Source organism: Phacochoerus africanus, chromosome 8 (assembly GCF_016906955.1).
Source record: "Phacochoerus africanus isolate WHEZ1 chromosome 8, ROS_Pafr_v1, whole genome shotgun sequence".
Taxonomy (NCBI): Eukaryota; Metazoa; Chordata; class Mammalia; order Artiodactyla; family Suidae; genus Phacochoerus; species Phacochoerus africanus.
Genome location: NC_062551.1, coordinates 107,499,445 through 107,516,424, shown reverse-complemented (window position 1 = coordinate 107,516,424; position 16,980 = coordinate 107,499,445). Strand labels below are relative to the sequence as shown.

The window sequence follows — 16,980 nt, the reverse complement described above, 5'->3', positions numbered from 1 at the left end:
TTTATTTATTTTTTGCTTTTTAGGATTGCACATGAGGCATATGGAAGTTTCCAGGCTAGAGGTTGAATCAGAGCTACAGCTACTAGCCTACACCACAGCTCACAGCAATGTGGGATCCAAATGGTGTCTGTGACCTACACCACAGCTCATGGCAAACACTGGATCCTTAACCCACTGAGCGGAGACCAGGGATCAAACCCGCATCCTCATGGGGCTTAGTCAGGTTCGTTAACTACTGAGCCATGAAGGGAACTCCCAGATTATTTATTTTAAAAAAAGGAATAAAATACTGACACATGCTATGATGTGGATGAACCTCAAAAATAAGCTAAATGAAAGAAGCCAGACTCAAAAGCCATATATATGATTCCATTTATATGAATTATCCAGAATAGGTCAATCTTTAAGGACAGAAAGCAGACTGGTGGTTGCCAATTTCAAAAAACATTATTTAGATGAGAGTAAGGGCACAGTGAAGATTATTTTTACTTACAGGAGATGAATTCTATCTATCTATCTATCTATCTATCTATCTATCTATCTATCTATCTATCTATCTATCTATCTATCTTTTTAGGGCTGTACATGCAGTATATTCCCAAGCTAGGGGTCAAACAGAGCTACAGCTGCCAGTCTACGCTGCAGGAACACCAGATTCGAGTCGCGTCTGCAACCTACACAGCAGCTTGTGGCAACACTGGATCCTTAACCAACTGAGTGATTCCAGGAACTGAACCTGAGTGCTCATGGATACTGGTTGAATTCTTAACCTGCTGAGCCTCCTGAACACCCAGGAGATGAATTTTAAAGGATCTTTAGAGGAGTGTTTCCCACATGTGCACACAAATCAACTAGGGAATCTTGTTAAATTATAAGTTATCTTTCAGTAGGTCTGGGGATTGGGTTTGAGATTTTTTATCTCAAACTCTAAGGGATGCAGATGCTGTTGAAGTGTGAATCACACTTTGAGCAGCAGGTCTTCAGAGGTCAGTTCACTTAATATATCTGGTGTCTAAACTACCGACTTGCCAGGTTTATGGGTTAGAGGGAATTAGAAACCATTAAAACAAATTTATAGTTCTAAAGTTAAAAACTATGCACTATCACTTATAAATGGATTTAAAACTAGAAAGGACCAACCCCCCCCAAACCAAAAAACAAACAAGCAAAACAAAACAAAACATAACATCCCCTTCCAAATATAGTGAAAAACCAATTTTTAGGAATTCAAAGCAAGACAAGTTTATAAGAGTGCATAGAGAAATTCCCTGGTGGCTCAGTGGGTCAAGAACCTAGCGTTGTCACTGCTGTGGCACAGGATGACCCCCAGCCCAGGAGCTTCTGCATGCCCTGGGTGTGTCCCCCCGCTCCAAAGCACACATATACATTTACTGACGACTAAAGCAAAGGAAAACTATTAAAGTTCAAATTTTTTCATTTTTTTAGGGATCAATTAAGAAAAAAAGTAAATGTACCCAATGTAAGGAAGCACTAAATATTGGAATGAAAATCATAGGGTCAATTTCAGACTCAATCCCTAAGAATCTGGCCTAAATGGATTGGCATTTTTAAGAACAGAATCAAAGCATCTACAGTGGATCCAAGAATTCAGCCTATTTTTCAAATATAACCCTAGTTTAAAGGATGTTGAAAAGATCCAATAGATTATGAAATCAACCCAAAACTTTGTCTTCTCTTACTTGGAACAGGGTAGGAGGAAATGGGGCGGGGTGGGGGAGAGGGGAGAGGGTTGGCCTAATCCTCTAAGTCATCGTTACTTCTCTAAATTCTGACTCAACCCACATTCCATATCTCAAGAATTCTAAAGACTCTAGATTTCTGGGATTGCCTGGGGTAGATAATAAAAATGGGCCTTTTTTTAGCCATATCAATCTAGTTCTAGGCCTTTATCCCATAATCTTTTGATAAAATAAATTCTCTTGCTGAATTCTCTAAAAACCGACCTAAAAGGACACTAATAAATTCATATTATCACCAAACTAAACAATTACTTACAGATTCTTCTTGAACACTAAGTCCAAGTGTTTCAGCAACAACTGTGGCTAAATTATCACCAGGATAACTGCTTGTTCCATGTGTTTCTAAGTTAAAAACAAACAAACAAACAATTTATACAGCTGTAGAAACGAGGATTATGAAAAACAAAAACAAAAGAAAAAGGTTCAAAGGCCCACTTTACGAGATGAACAATTTTTAAAATTCTATGTAAAAAGTTCAAAATATCTACTATATATAGGAATAAGTTGTAGCTATCTAGCATCTATACTTGCCAAACTTTTCCAGCTAGGTTTTCTATTTTTCCTAAATGAACTGAATACAACAGGTAGATTATTTTTCTTATTGCCACTAGGAAAAAAAAATCATAAAAAATAGATAGATGGAATTCCCATTGTGGCTCAGCGTGTTATGAACCTGACTAGTATCTATGAGGACGCAGGTTCTACCCCTGGCCTTGCTCAGTGGGTTAAGGTTCCGATGTTGCAGTGAGCTGTGCCATAGGCCGGCAGCAGCAGTTCCGATTTGACCCCTAGCCTGGGAACTTCCATATGCTGCAGGCGTGGCCCTAAAAAAAAGCAAAAAAAAAAAAGATAATTAAATGGATTTCTTGTGACATAAGACATAACATGAATAAATATCAAACCATGTTTATATAGAACCTTTCATGAAAACACACTTTATGAGAGATTTTCAAGTTTTCTGCTAACACATTAACACAATCACGTATTCAAATATTTTATAAAGCTTTTTGTATACAGAGTTTCAATAAATCAACAAGTATTTATGAAGCATGTACCATGTCCAGGCATTGTGCTAGGCACTATACAAAAAGAAAAGGTTTTTTTCCTCAAGGAACTCATGGGCTATTACAGTTGAAATAGGAAGGTAAAAAGAAAACTGTAATAAAACATGATAAACATTAAAGGTACATAAAAGGGGTGGTGTAAACACAGAGGAAGGACTATATCTACCTTGAGAAAACAAGGAAGGCCAAGTGATGCCTAAATTGACCCTTGAGAAAAACGAATTAAACTGGCTGGGGGCAGAGAGAAGGATTCTAGGTATATGTAAGGGTCCATGTGAAACAAGACTGTAAATTTAGGGAACTACATGTGATTCAATTGCTAGAAATCAAAGTGCAAAAGATACAACAGTAGTAGAACATGAGCCCAGACAGGTTGTTGAGGGATCAGATTATGCTAAAGAATTTAAAATTTATCCTGTAGGCAATGAAGATACACCCAAGTGCTTTTAATGGCGATCTGGCATTGCCATGAGCTGTGGTGTAGGTCAGAGACGTGACTCGGATCTGATGTTGCTGTGCCTGTGGCCTGCAGCTATAGCTCCAATTCGACCCCTAGCCTGGGAACCTCCATGTGTCATAGGTGTGGCCCTTAAAAAAAAAATTATTAGCAATATGTATTATATGGATAGGGACATTTATATGAATAACAGGATAACTTTACTTTCTAATAGAAAAAAGACTGCTAAAGAACAAATAATACAAACAAAATTATATGGAATATATTTTAAACTATTGTCTAATTCGGATGGTTGGCCACTCCTGCCCACCAATAACTTCAAATTTTAAACTTATACAGTAATCTCAGCATCTTGCTTACTAGCTATTGGAGCCTGGCTCTGATCACAAGTGTCGGCCACTAGAATTTCACCTTCATTAGGTTTATGTTGTAGATGAGTGGAAGACTCCGGAACTTTTCTCAATTCTAAAGGAAAAAAGAGGAGAGATTATATATATAAACAATCACGATGAAAAATAAGCCAATACAAAACTATCTCTAAATGCACTACAAGCGCATTTTATTGACATAATTTTAATATTCTAATAAAAAGTTTATTCCTTTAGTTTCACTAGGAAACTAAACAAAGTTAGGACAGCAGAAGAGAGAGGACTAGAACAGATAAGCTTCTTCTGACCTAAGCCTTCTAGAGTTGTAATATTTTAACACATTTTTCCTTTGTGTATTGTTGCACATCAGTAGGTTCATCTGAGATGAATACTGCATCATGTATCTTTGTTTTAGAGTTATTTTCTGGAAAGAAATCTGAAACATGCTTTATCAGAAATCATTCCACTGTTTAAGGATTTAACTGGAAGAAAACCAAAAGAAGGAGAAAGTAAAGGGAAACAGACTTTTACTAATTATAATTACAACAATATATATATTTTAAAACAAAACAAGCAAGAGTGGTTAGAGAAAGAAAAGGATTAACTGGTCATTAAATTTGTTTTAAAATAAGTTGCATGGCTAAAAAGTGATCTGATATTTTAAAACCAAAATTTCAGATTCCAAGTAAGAATAATCAGAACAAGATTAAAATAGATAAAGTAAGTTCTGAAATAGGTTATTCTCATATAATGAAGAAATAAAACAAAAGCATTTGTATGAGATACAAAAGATGACTTGCCTAATAAAGAAAATTGCTGTGATTTGATCTTTCCTGGATATTCTTTCAGATGGAGTTAAACATGATCTAAATTATGCAGATGATTATCTGTATTGATTTATGTCCTGTCTGATAGACTAAAAGGCCCAGAAATGTTCATTCTAGACCCATGTTTTACGTTTTACTTTAAAAGCTCCTAATTATGTGTAAGATTTTTAACAGTTCTTTTGTTTTCCACTAGATGGTGATGAAAGCTTAATATAAAATGGGGGGAAAAACTGTCAATTTTCCAGTAGCAACAATTAAGATGTACCATTTTTTTAAAAAAGTATAGCTACTGTCAACAATTTATTTGTATTATAAAAATATCTCTAGGACTATGCATACCCTTTCCCCCTAATACTGTCCTTGTTATAAACAGTTTAGGTTAAATATGGTAAGTCTTTACCATTTACTTTTAGGTCAATATTAAAAGGAATAAGCAATGTTATCATGTTGCAGGATAAATTTTAAGACTACATGAAAAGGCAGTTTCAAAGCATTTAGCAGAAATGGTAAACTGGCCTGGAATTATAAATTAGTCATTGATAAGTCACAAATAAGATATATTATAAAGCCATTTCTTGACTGACCAACAAACTGCTACATATTATAACAAAGATAGCCAGTAAAAGTTACCAGTGGGAGCAGCTGTAGGTAGGACCTGATAAGTATAGAAGTTTAGAGCCAAGAAGATCTGTATTTGAATTTTAACTTGACAGGTGACCCTAAGTGAGTTATTTAACCCCTCCAAAAAGCAAATCTTTCCTCATTTATAAAACAAAGGGGGTAACAGCTACTTCACAACCTGTCATGAAAATTAAATACAGCAGTAATATATTCAAATCACTCAGCATAATAACTGGCACACAGTAGCTAGAACTTGAATGTTAAATAACCTTTTTTTCCTTCTATTTCCCATATATACACATATATGAATATTTTTGATTTATTTTTTACTTTTTTTTTTTTTGCTTTTTAGGGCCACACCTGTGGCATATGGAAGTTCCCAGGCTGGGGGTAGAACTGGAGCTATAGCTGCTGGCCTACACCACAGCCACAGCAACATGGAATCCAAGTTACGTCTGCGACCTACACCACAGCCCACAGCAATGCCAGATCCCTAACCACTGAGTGAGGCCAGGGATCGAACCTACATCCTCATGGATTCTAGTCAGGTTCATTAACCCCTGGGCCATGAAGGGAACGTCCCAAATATTTTTTAAATAAAAAAACTATTAACATTTGTAAATTGCTGAGCATTTACATATCCAGATGAGCAATGCCCATCTACATATAATACAGGCTGAAAAAAATCCCTTCCCAGTTGCTTTGCTAACGGAAACTAACAGCTGTAACATAAGTTACCTGAGCAATAACTATCTTCCTTCCATTAAAGTAACACAAAAACTAACAACAGACGGATATTTTTTTCTTTTATAGAGCCAGATAACTAAACTACAACTCCAGTCCTCACCATTTGCACACCCAGAGTGCTCCACATTAGTCTGTGTTTGTTCCACATATCGGATGTGAAGGTTCTCCTTTCTTCGTAGCCGGTTAGCACCAGGAAATGAAAAAGCTGTTATTGGTGAATCTGGAATAATGTCTTCCTCAGATTCAAGATCAGTTGCTTGATGCTGCTGATCATTCCTGGAGGAAAATAACAGTTGAAAAAAAAATTAGTTTGACAAATATATTTATTAAAACATCAACCATTTAGTATAGAGCTACAGCAGAACACAGGTATGAAGGAGACAGAATTCCTTGGATCTAATGTTCCAAATATAAATACAAGGATTAGAGAAGTACCCAAATGACGAGAGTATCAGCTAGGGAATATTACTGTGAGACACTAAAAGAGAAAGTGTAGTTGGTGGCATTTGAGGTGAAACTGAAAGAATTTCAAATGGCAGAGAAAATGAGCAGAGGATCCTCCAAGTTGAGTAAAGGCAGGCAGTGCTGTGTACCCGTGTTAGAGAAAGACAAGCTGGAAGTACTTATAGGAGAGCCATGACTAAGTGTGCACATAATTTAGAAAGCAAGAGGAAGGGGATTAAGGTTTTAGAGCATGGAAGTAATATGAAAATCTAACAGCAAGCAAGACTGTGCAAGATTGACTAGAACAGAAAGAAAGGAGGCAATGGCTGTAACAGTCCCGGCAAGAACTACCGTGGGTTTGAACTGGAATGCTGAAGATAGGTATGGAAAGTAAGGGCCCAATGTTGAACACTGTGGTAGTCGAATCAACAGGACTTGGCAAATGACAAATACAGGGTGATAAATAATACCAACACTAATAACTACCAACATTTGTTTCAGGTTTACACTGTCAGGTATTATCATTATTACTCTCATTTCACAAATGAGAAAATAAGGAACCAGAAGTAAAGTCATTTACTAAAATAGTGAGTAACAGAAGCAGAATCTAAATGCTGACAGCCAGACTCCCAGGACATAACTGTTATCCTTGGTAGAGACCATGGGTCCATACTGACTGACTATGAGTAGGACTCACACTTTTGAGTTTCTACCCCTGCTGCTATCCAGGCTCACTTATAGGACTCTCAACACATCAGTCAGAAAAGTCCTATTAAAACTTAAGTCATATTATGACTCATGTCAATCTTCTGATTAAAACATGCCACATCTTCCCACTTCACTGGAAATGCAAGCCACAGTCCTTTTAATGATTCGCAAGGTTCTTCTAGGTGATCTGATTGTCCCCTCTCCTCCACTACCTCTCTGATCTCCTTTCATATTATATTCTACGCCAGCCATCCTCACTTCCTCAAGGCTCCGCACACACACCGGGCACACTCCCACTGTAGGGTCTTTGCTCTAGCTCTTCCACCTGCTTGGAATGATCACTGCCAAATATCATGGCTAATTATCTCATCTTCAAGTGTTTGCTGGAGTTTTACCGTCTCATCAACACCTGCCTTGAACACGTTATTTAAAATTGCAACCTCCTTCCCACACCCTAGTATTGCTGTTCCTTGTTATTCTGCTCTATTACTTTATCCATAGCATTTACTGCTCTCTGACATAGTACATAGTTGATTTGTCTACTGCTCACCTACCTTATTCTCTAAGAGAATAAGGATCTTTTTTTGGGGGGGGGTTACTAATACATCACAAGTGTCTGCAATAGTGGGTAACTGGTACATGCTCATTAATATATGATGGATCAATGACTATGAAAGATTCCCAGATTTCACTAAAAAAATAAATCTGTGCTATCTAGGCACATGTTCTTATCTTATTCAAGACTGAAGGCACCTAGAGCCTGGAGTAAATTATGGTCACTGAGTAAAGTAAATTCACTTTAACTCAACTGACTTTCCTCGTCAAACCATTACGGACCCTATTTGCCACAAATTTTTATCAGTCTGTCAGGCACTTAGGCTTTACATGAAAAACCACTCTAATATACTCATATCAATTTATAATACTACTTATTCCTGGATAATGAATTTTTACCAACTATGACCAATACATTTTTATTTTTTAATTTTATTTTATTTTATGTCTTTTTGCTATTTCTTGGGCCGCTCCGGCGGCATATGGAGGTTCCCAGGCTAGGGGTCGAATCGGAGCTGTAGCCACCGGCCTACGTCAGAGCCACAGCAACGCAGGATCCGAGCCGTGTCTGCAACCTATACCACAGCTCACGGCAACGCCGGATCCTTAACCCACTGAGCAAGGGCAGGGACTGAACCCGCAACCTCATGGTTCCCAGTCGCATTCGTTAACCACTGTGCCACGACGGGAACTCCTCTTTTTTTTTTTTTGGCAATACATTTTTAAAAAGTAGAAGACAAAGACTAAAAAGTAGAAGACAAAGACTTTTTCCTAAAATAGATTTATATCTTAATTTCCTGGATAATATCAATATTATTTGTGGTCTATAACCCTACCTTCTATACTGAGTAAAACCTTTAGAGCTAATATCTAATCTCTATCTACAATTCTGCCATCTTACTCTGGAAAAAAGTAAGCTAAAGTCATATGAGAAACCCTTCCTTACAAATTAATGGAGTGTGAAATCTATCTGACCTTGCTTTAACTAATCACGTCAGAGGCTACCTGCCTATTAGTCATAAAAATTCAACCTGAAACATGAATGAGTCACGAGAAGAAATTGATTTCCTGGAAGAGTCAATCTAGAAGGAGCAGAGCTTGTCAAAGGGGGAAAAAAAACACACCAAAAACCAGCTCTAACTAGAGGTGGCTGAACTACGTAAACAAGTGCTGGCTTTGTCCTCCTTTGTCCTTTTTTTGTCACAAAAGAAAAAGGAAACAAAACAAAACAACTTTCATGTGTTAACCAAGTTTCATCTTTAAAGTGTTAGGACTCACTTTGATTTTCTGAGAAAAGTTAAAAGTTTTCGCCATAGGTTTTGGTTAATTATGCACACTGGTCCTCTTTCTCCTTCCACTTTTCTTTCTAAAAGGCTGAGTGCCTCCCTTTGAATTCCTGTCAAAATGACTTCAGTTTTTTTTTTTTTTTCCCCCAAAGACCTTCAGGATCCAGGGTCTCCCTTCATAATGAATCTATAAAAAGGTTTTTAATACTTAGGCTTTTCTCCTCCTCTAAAGAACTTACACTTGCAGTTAAAATGTAATTTAAATTTAATGAAGTAGTTATAGCTATCAAGTTTAAACATTCTGATTTTCAAAAAAGGAATGAGGGTTCCAAAAATATACACTAGTGAGTCTGATACCCTGCTGTCTTAGAACCAGTTTATTATATGAATAATTCAACTACAAATGCAAATACAAAGGAAACACAAATTCGGTACTAATAGAGAACAACTCCAAATTGACTGAAAACAGTATACAGAGAATTATCATCAATGAGGAAACCTGCCCTAGTACACCCCAGGGCTCCATCCTCAGGCAGGTTCTGTTCAACATTTACTACTGATTTTGATGCAGGGCACTGATCGAACAGTCATCAAATTTGTGGAAGACACAAAACTGAGAATAAAAGCTAACTTAACGCATAGTAGAAAAAAAAATCAACATATGAAAGACCCTCCAGAGGTTGCAATATTACAGGACAAATCCAAGATAAAAGCCTTACTGGAATCAAGAGAAACATGGATTTAGATCCTGCATCTGACATTTACTAGTCACACTGGGTAAATTAGACAACCTTCTGAGCTTCAGTTACCTCATCTATAAAGAAAGTACAGTACTATATTTTCTTGCTTCATTTTTTGTTAAGAAAGTTGTGGAAAATAATGTATGTAAAAAATGTAATGCAATGCCCAAAAAAGAGATCTGATCAATAATGTGCTTATCTTAAAATGAAGATTCTTTGCTATAATGTTTTGTCAACAAATACTATAAAGCCATGACTCTGAAGTCATGTATTTTTGTATTTTTATACTAACATAAAAAGTCTACAAGTAGAAGATAGGGAAGACTTTGACTTAAAGGCTCTAGTTAGTGGATACCCAATAAGGAATCGTAAGTAACAGATGTATGTTTTGGCCACATTAATAGAAGTTAAAAGATACAGAAAAATGGAGGGGGCCGTATTGCTTTACTGGTTGGACTATACCTATAAGACCGAGTTAGTTAAAATACCGACAAACCAAAACATTAAAGAGAAATGGTAATTTGATGAATCTTGAAATAATGCCATGGGGGAACAGTTAATGCAGAGAGGATATTTACTCTAAAGACAGTTTAAGATTCAGGAGGGCCCTGGTAGCTTGTCTTCATGTATGCGAAGGGCCATTAAGTAAAAGGGGGGTAAACTTATTCCAATGGTCCCAGAAGGCAAAATCAGAAAAAACAGTACTTTTAAAAAACCACAGTGATTTCTAACAGAACTTAGCACTTTCTAAGAGTTATCATCTCAATAAAATTAAATAGGCTTGGTAGACAGTGAACTTGTATAAGAGGTGTTCAAACAATGGCTATTTGCTAAAGAAATTATACAAGGAATTCAATTTAAAAGAGTGCTGAGGGAGTTCCCATTGTGGCTCAGCAGAAACAAATCCGACTAGTATCCATGAGGGGGCAGGTTCGATCCTTGGACTTGCTCAGTGGGTTAAGGATCCGGCATTGCCATGAGCTGCAGGGTAGGTCACAGACACAGCTCAGATCTGGACCAGCAGTTGTAGCTCCAATTGGACCCCTAGCCTTGGAACCTCCATATGTTGCAGGTGCGGCCCTAAAAAAAAAAAGACAAAAACCAAACCAAACAAAAAAACTGAAAACAAAGAAATGAACAACAACAACAACAACAACAAAAGAAGAGAGCATTGAATGAAATGAACTTTATAGCCCTTAAGGGTTTAGAGACTCCTTTGACTTTCGCTGACCCAGCTCATCCATTTCCCAAAACAAAATGAGTCATAACCTCAACACTCAGCTCATTTAATTATTTGATTTCTGTGACTGGTAGAGTTGAATATATATTTTGAACTTAAGAACAGCAAATTTTTTTTTCTGAATAATTTTTTACTATAGTGTCACAAAAACCAACTGCCTTATTATAAAAGGTTATCTATAACATCAAACCCAGCTTAGGTGAATCAGAATTACTGCATTTAACAAGAAAAGGTATAAACTAAAAAGTACTTTTTCTAAAGTTCAGGGAAATTTTAGGCACTAAATAAACAGATTTTACAGTGGTTTAGGTAGTCAGAGGAAATGAAGTTGCCTTACAAGATAACACTTGCTATTTTTTTCCTAACTGAAAACAGAAGGAAATTTGTTTGAAGAGAGCAAGCTGTTAAAGAAGTTGGCTTATGAGAATAACTATATTAAATTTTAGGAGAGAACTGAAAGAAAGACACAATAGATTACCTCCTACACTGTTAAGGCATGTACTAAATATATCTAGTTTCAATTCATTTTATAACCTTGGTTTTGGAGGCATTCACCTAATGAATTCTGTATTTACCTCTACAGACTAGTTATCATGTATCTTTGGTATTCATAACTATCAGGGCTGATACATTCCAAATAACATACACTACATATGCTAAACTGCTTCACATAATGTAAATTAATGTAGGTCAACAACTACTATGTCAAATCTTTGGAACTGGATGTGATTCAGAATCCAGATTTTTTAAAAATGAAGAGTACTACAGAGCATATATAGCTTGTTACAAAACACCCAAGATCATCCTACAGTTAAGCATATTGATATTTGCAGAGGAATGCATAGGAATGCTCAGAGAAAGTGGGACAAATAAGGACAATGATAAATAGTATCTTGTCAGTTGAGCTGAGGCTAGTTGTCAATCACATTTCAAAAAAAAAATCAGGTTTTGGAATCATATATAAAAGATTGTGGATTTATGTTCTAGTCTCACTTTAATATGCAGCATGAATAAAATCAGAAAGCACTGACATTTTCATATACACATATTTGATAACCTCAGTCTGATCCCACCGTCTCATTCCTATCTTTTCATCTCCTGAAAATGCTCTTTGGCTACCAATATTCAGTGGACTGATAACATGGAAGAAATATCAAAATCCTTATTGGACATCCACTACTTAAAAGTATACTGATATGATAAACATGTTAATTCCACTTGTGAGATGTGTTTATGCATCTCCAAGCCAAAATAATGTCACGTCTACATAGTTTACCAAAGGTTTTTGTAGATGTCCCCTCAAATGCAAGTCTTTAAAAATCCTGTAAACCATTAAGACTATCCTGAATCCTAACTCTTAAAAAATATTACATAAGCTTTATATAAATGAGAACTAAGAACTGGCCATATTTCTGCTCTGCATAGGTCAGATTAGTCCCAGAAAAACAGATACTTTTTTTTTTTTGAGATACTGTCAAATAATGGAAAGAACAGAGCCCTTTAACTCAGAAGATGGGATTCTGAGTGATGTATTATCAAATAGCTGTGAGAAATGGTTATGTTTCTTTTTTAACATGTGGTTTCCTTGTCTATAAAGAGGAGATAATAAAACTACCTTGAAGAACCATAGTGAGAATTAGAAATGATGTAAGTGGAGTTCCCATCATGGGGCAGCGGAAATGAATCAGACTAGGAACCATGAGGTTGCAGGTTCGACCTCTGGCCCCACTCAGTGGGTTAAGGATCCAGCGTTGCTGTGAGCTGTGGTGTAGGTCGAAGAAGTGGCTTGGATTTGGTGTTGCTGTGGCTGTGGCCAGCAGCTGTAGCTCTGATTCGACTCCTAGCCTAGGAACCTCCATATGCCAAGGGTGTAGCCCTAAAAAGCCAAAAAAAAAAAAAGATACAAGACACAAAGAAGAATAATTGGTACACAAATTGAAAGTTACTATTATTTTCATTTTTTGTTTTTAAGGCCACACCCTCAGCATATGGAGGTTCCCAGGCTAGGGGTCGAAATGGAGCTGTACTAGCTGGCCTATACCACAGCTCACAGCAATGCCAGATCCTTAATCCACTGAGTGAGGCCAGGGAATCAAACCTGCCTCCTCATGGATGCTAGTTAGATTCATTTCTGCTGAGCCACTAAGGGAACTCCTATTATTATTTTGTCTTTTCAGGGTTGCACTTGCAACATATGGATGTTCCTAGGCTAGGGTGAGGCTGGAGCTGCAGCTGCCAGACTATGCTACGGCCACAGCAACACAGGATCTGAGCTGTGTCTGTGACCTATACCACAGCTCACAGCAACAATGGGTCCTTAACTCACAAGAGAGGCCAGGGGTCGAACCTGCAACCTCATGGTTACTAGTCAGACTCATTTCCGCTGCACCACAACATAAACTCCAGAAGTTATTATTTTTATTAAGAGAAATGGGAAGAGAAGGGAGAAGAAAAGAAGGAAGAAGTTCTCTAGGCCTGAGAAGTGTCTAAGAGGAAATAATCAGATGGCTTTTATTATGATGTTTCTGGGACAGGGCTGAAGGGTGATAACAAAACCTAACTATTTATTTAAAATATAAGTATTTCAAATAATTTATTTGAATAATTTGTTATTTATAAGTTATAAAAATTAGAATGCTTTAAATTGATATATATATATTCATGCACTAACCTAAGAGATGCATATGCACTCTTCAGATATACTCCCAAAACATAAACTCAGTGGTTTTTATATTTTCAATGGCAGAACACTTTATAATTTTAAAAAATGAAATCTTTTGACCTATCTTTATAGTTTGCACAGCTAAGTAAAATGAAGAAGAAAGAAACTGGGAGAAAACATTCAATTTTCCGTTGCAATTAAAAAAAATACTTACTCAATTTTCTGCTGCAGCTGTTCAGAAAGCTTTTTATTTTCTTCCTGTAGAGTATTCTTTTCATTCACTTAAATATAATGTGAAAAGAAAGCACAAATTATAGCTATATTAAGATGTACGCCGGGCTCGTTCAATTATTTCAAAATCATGGAGAAATTAGGATTTGAAATTCTAAGTCATAATGTTAGTCAGGGTTAATGCTACTGTTCAAAACTAATTTGTTACTGGGTAGTGATTACTACACCTCATATTGTGCCAGTCCCAGGTAAATGATTAACTGATAATTTTATGTAATGCTTTTGGGCAAAAAAGAAAAAGTACCTCATGTACTGGGGAGTATAGTTTAATTATTCATACTAATGACAAGAAAGCATTCCATCCGGTTACTCAGTCCTACTAATTTCAAATACCATTTAGTGAGTCATTTATCTTGAAATAAATCTGATCATAAAATATGACACTGAATATCAGTATAATTTTTATAACAAACACACAAGGAAATTTTCTTCCTTAATCATACTCTACATTTCATAAATAATTATGGTATCAGTAATTTAAATATATCCATTGACACAGTATTTGCTTATTTGTATATACCTTGATTAAATTTTCCTATTTATCCTTATTTACAAAGCAGAAACTCAATTTTGGGCTATAATTTCTACTGCTGCCAGCACAAAATTTTTTATCAACATTGTGATATTATGTCACTGGTTAAGCATGTATTTTATTAGGACTAATATATCAAAGAGATCAAATTAGAGTAAGCAAAATTAACCTATCAGAAAGAAAGTTAATCATATTCAAAAATTCATTAATAATTTAGTGATTTACAATCTAAACATATTTTCTTACAGTGAGTAAATAAAGATTTACTGACTATCTATAATATGTGAGATTACTAAACTACCTCCTATGGAGGATCTTAAAAAAACTTTAAGATATGACAGTGACCTAAAGGAAAGTATAGTCTAATGAGAGAAAAAAAATTATATACACATATTTTTTACAACTCAAAGTACAAGGGCATTAAAGCAGGACAGATAAAATACTAAGTGAAATTCCAAGGAGGAAAAAAAGTTACTTTGGGCTACTGAGAAAATCAGGAAAGGAACTGAGAGGATGAATGAGCTGGATACAGGAAGAGAAATCCAAGGGACTCCCATACCACCACCACAACAGAAAAAACAAAACAAAATTGTGAGCTAAAACCCAAGAAGTATAAGCAAGCAGATGTTGGTAACAGCACTGGTGGAGGGACTGAACTTGAAATTTCCAGTTTAAGCTTGAGCTACCGGAATGGAGCCAAAGTGATCCCAATTCACGTAACACTACAGTCATCAAAAAAATAACTCAAACACAGAGTCCCAAGTAGTTCAGGTAACAGAATTATCTCATATAGTAATAAAATGTTTAAGGATTTAAAAGATTGAAGACCCAAAACTAACATGATAGAAATGATTACAAAAAATTAGTAGGCACGCAAGATTGAGATAATTTGAGCATCAGTAAGAGTAATGAACATAACTGATTTGACACATACTGAATATACAAAATTCCATGTGTCTATTATGCTCAAAAAAGAGAGAGCCTCAATCCTATTAAAAGCAAAATGAAACACAGCATACTCAACACACAAAAGCTCATCTGTCACCACTATAGGTAAACATTATATAGGATCTTACTCTGAAAATAGGTAGTTAAAGGGAAAAATTAAGATGTATCATGCTTTTCTAGTAGGAACTATATTCCAAGGTAAGCAACAGCTCCAGTTGATGGGGGGAGAATTCTTGTTTATAGAAGAATGCCAACTGATAAATGTAGAAAGAATAACAGAAATGGATTATTATTTTTTGTAATCTCTAATTAAACAACTGATTTGGGCAAAATCCCCAATGGATACTAAAACCACTAAAGACTGAGGTAGAACTGTATTTTTGCAAGATTTCACAGTATCATACATCCATCCTCCCAAATCAGAATACTTGGTGGTACTACGGGAAAATACAATTCTATAATGGAGAAATTTGGCCATCAATCCCTAAGAATGGAATAATATTACAATATCTATATCCTGATGTGATGCAATATAAAGCAGACAGTTTTACCTATGAAGTACTGCTGTCAAAAATGTTTGTTCTGGACATAATCAAGCCTTCAGATCCAATTTTTATTTTACAGTAAATGAAGAAACAAGAAAATGATAAGAAAAACCCAGAAAGTGATATAATTTTAGGAAAATGACTCTACTTCTTCAAGAAGTCAATGTCATAAAAGAAAAAAATAGGAACGGAGCTATTCCATATTGAAAGAAGACAAATGCAATGTATGGTTTGGGTTTGGCAAGTCTTCAACAAAACTGTTACAAACTACCTTAAAAGGGACATTAAAAACAGGAATATGGATTGGCTATTAGGAAATATTAGACAAAATTATTGGTAATCTTTAGTAGGTAAGGGGTGGTTACTGTGGTTAGGTATAAATGATCTAAGTATTTAGAGGAGAAATGTCCTGATGCATGTAATTCACATTAAAATATTTCAGTTTGAAAAGAAATGAAGAAAATACAGCAAAACATGAGCAACTGTTATGAGGATTTTTTACTATTCTCCTTAGTTTTCTATATTTTAAAAAAATTTCAGGGAGTTCCCATCATGGCTCAGCAGAAATGAATCTGACTAGCATCTATGAGGATGCAGGTTCGATCCTTGGCCTTGCATTGCATGAGCTGTGGTGTGGGTGGCAGATGTGGGTTAAGGATCCAGCATTGCATGAGCTGTGGTGTGGGTGGCAGATGTGGCTCCAATCCTGGGCTGGTGTGGTTGTGGTTTAGGCCAGCAGCTTCAGCTCTGATTTGACCCTTAGCCTGGGAACCTCTAAAAGACAAAAAAAGAAAATTTTCACTGAAAAAAAAAAAGACTATGTGGATTTGAAAAAAAACCAAATAGGGAGTTCCCACTGTGGCACAGTGGGTCAAGGATCTGGCATTGCCACAGCTGTGGTTTGTAGGTTGCAGTTGCGGCCTGGATTCACTCCCTGGCCTGGGAACTTCCATAAGCCACAGGTACACCACCACTGTCCCCTGAAAGAAAAAGAACCAAATAGAATTTTTTAGAATGAATAATTTGGTTACTGAAATAAAATAACTTAGTGTAACAGAACTAAAGAATAATAACTGAAATGTATAATAAGAGAAATTACCCAGAATGCAGCAGAAAGAAATAGGGCATGAAAAATAGAAAAGAGATGTTAAAATAGACACAAAAGATCAAATTCCAAGGTCTCAT

At 36.0% G+C, this 16,980-nt stretch overlaps 1 protein-coding gene across 5 annotated transcripts in view; it reads right to left on the bottom strand.

The window, feature by feature from the left end:
• The window catches only part of RBBP8 (RB binding protein 8, endonuclease), a 90,969-nt gene that overhangs the window by 25,595 nt on the left and 48,394 nt on the right, over positions 1-16,980 (bottom strand). For all 5 annotated transcript variants that reach the window (XM_047793912.1, XM_047793909.1, XM_047793914.1 and 2 more), the window contains exons 6-9: positions 13,694-13,760; positions 5,945-6,120; positions 3,642-3,746; positions 2,017-2,102 (exon numbers count right to left, since the gene is read on the bottom strand). In XM_047793912.1, the coding sequence (XP_047649868.1) occupies positions 2,017-2,102; positions 3,642-3,746; positions 5,945-6,120; positions 13,694-13,760 (434 nt within the window). The remainder of the gene's footprint in view (positions 1-2,016; positions 2,103-3,641; positions 3,747-5,944; positions 6,121-13,693; positions 13,761-16,980) is intronic.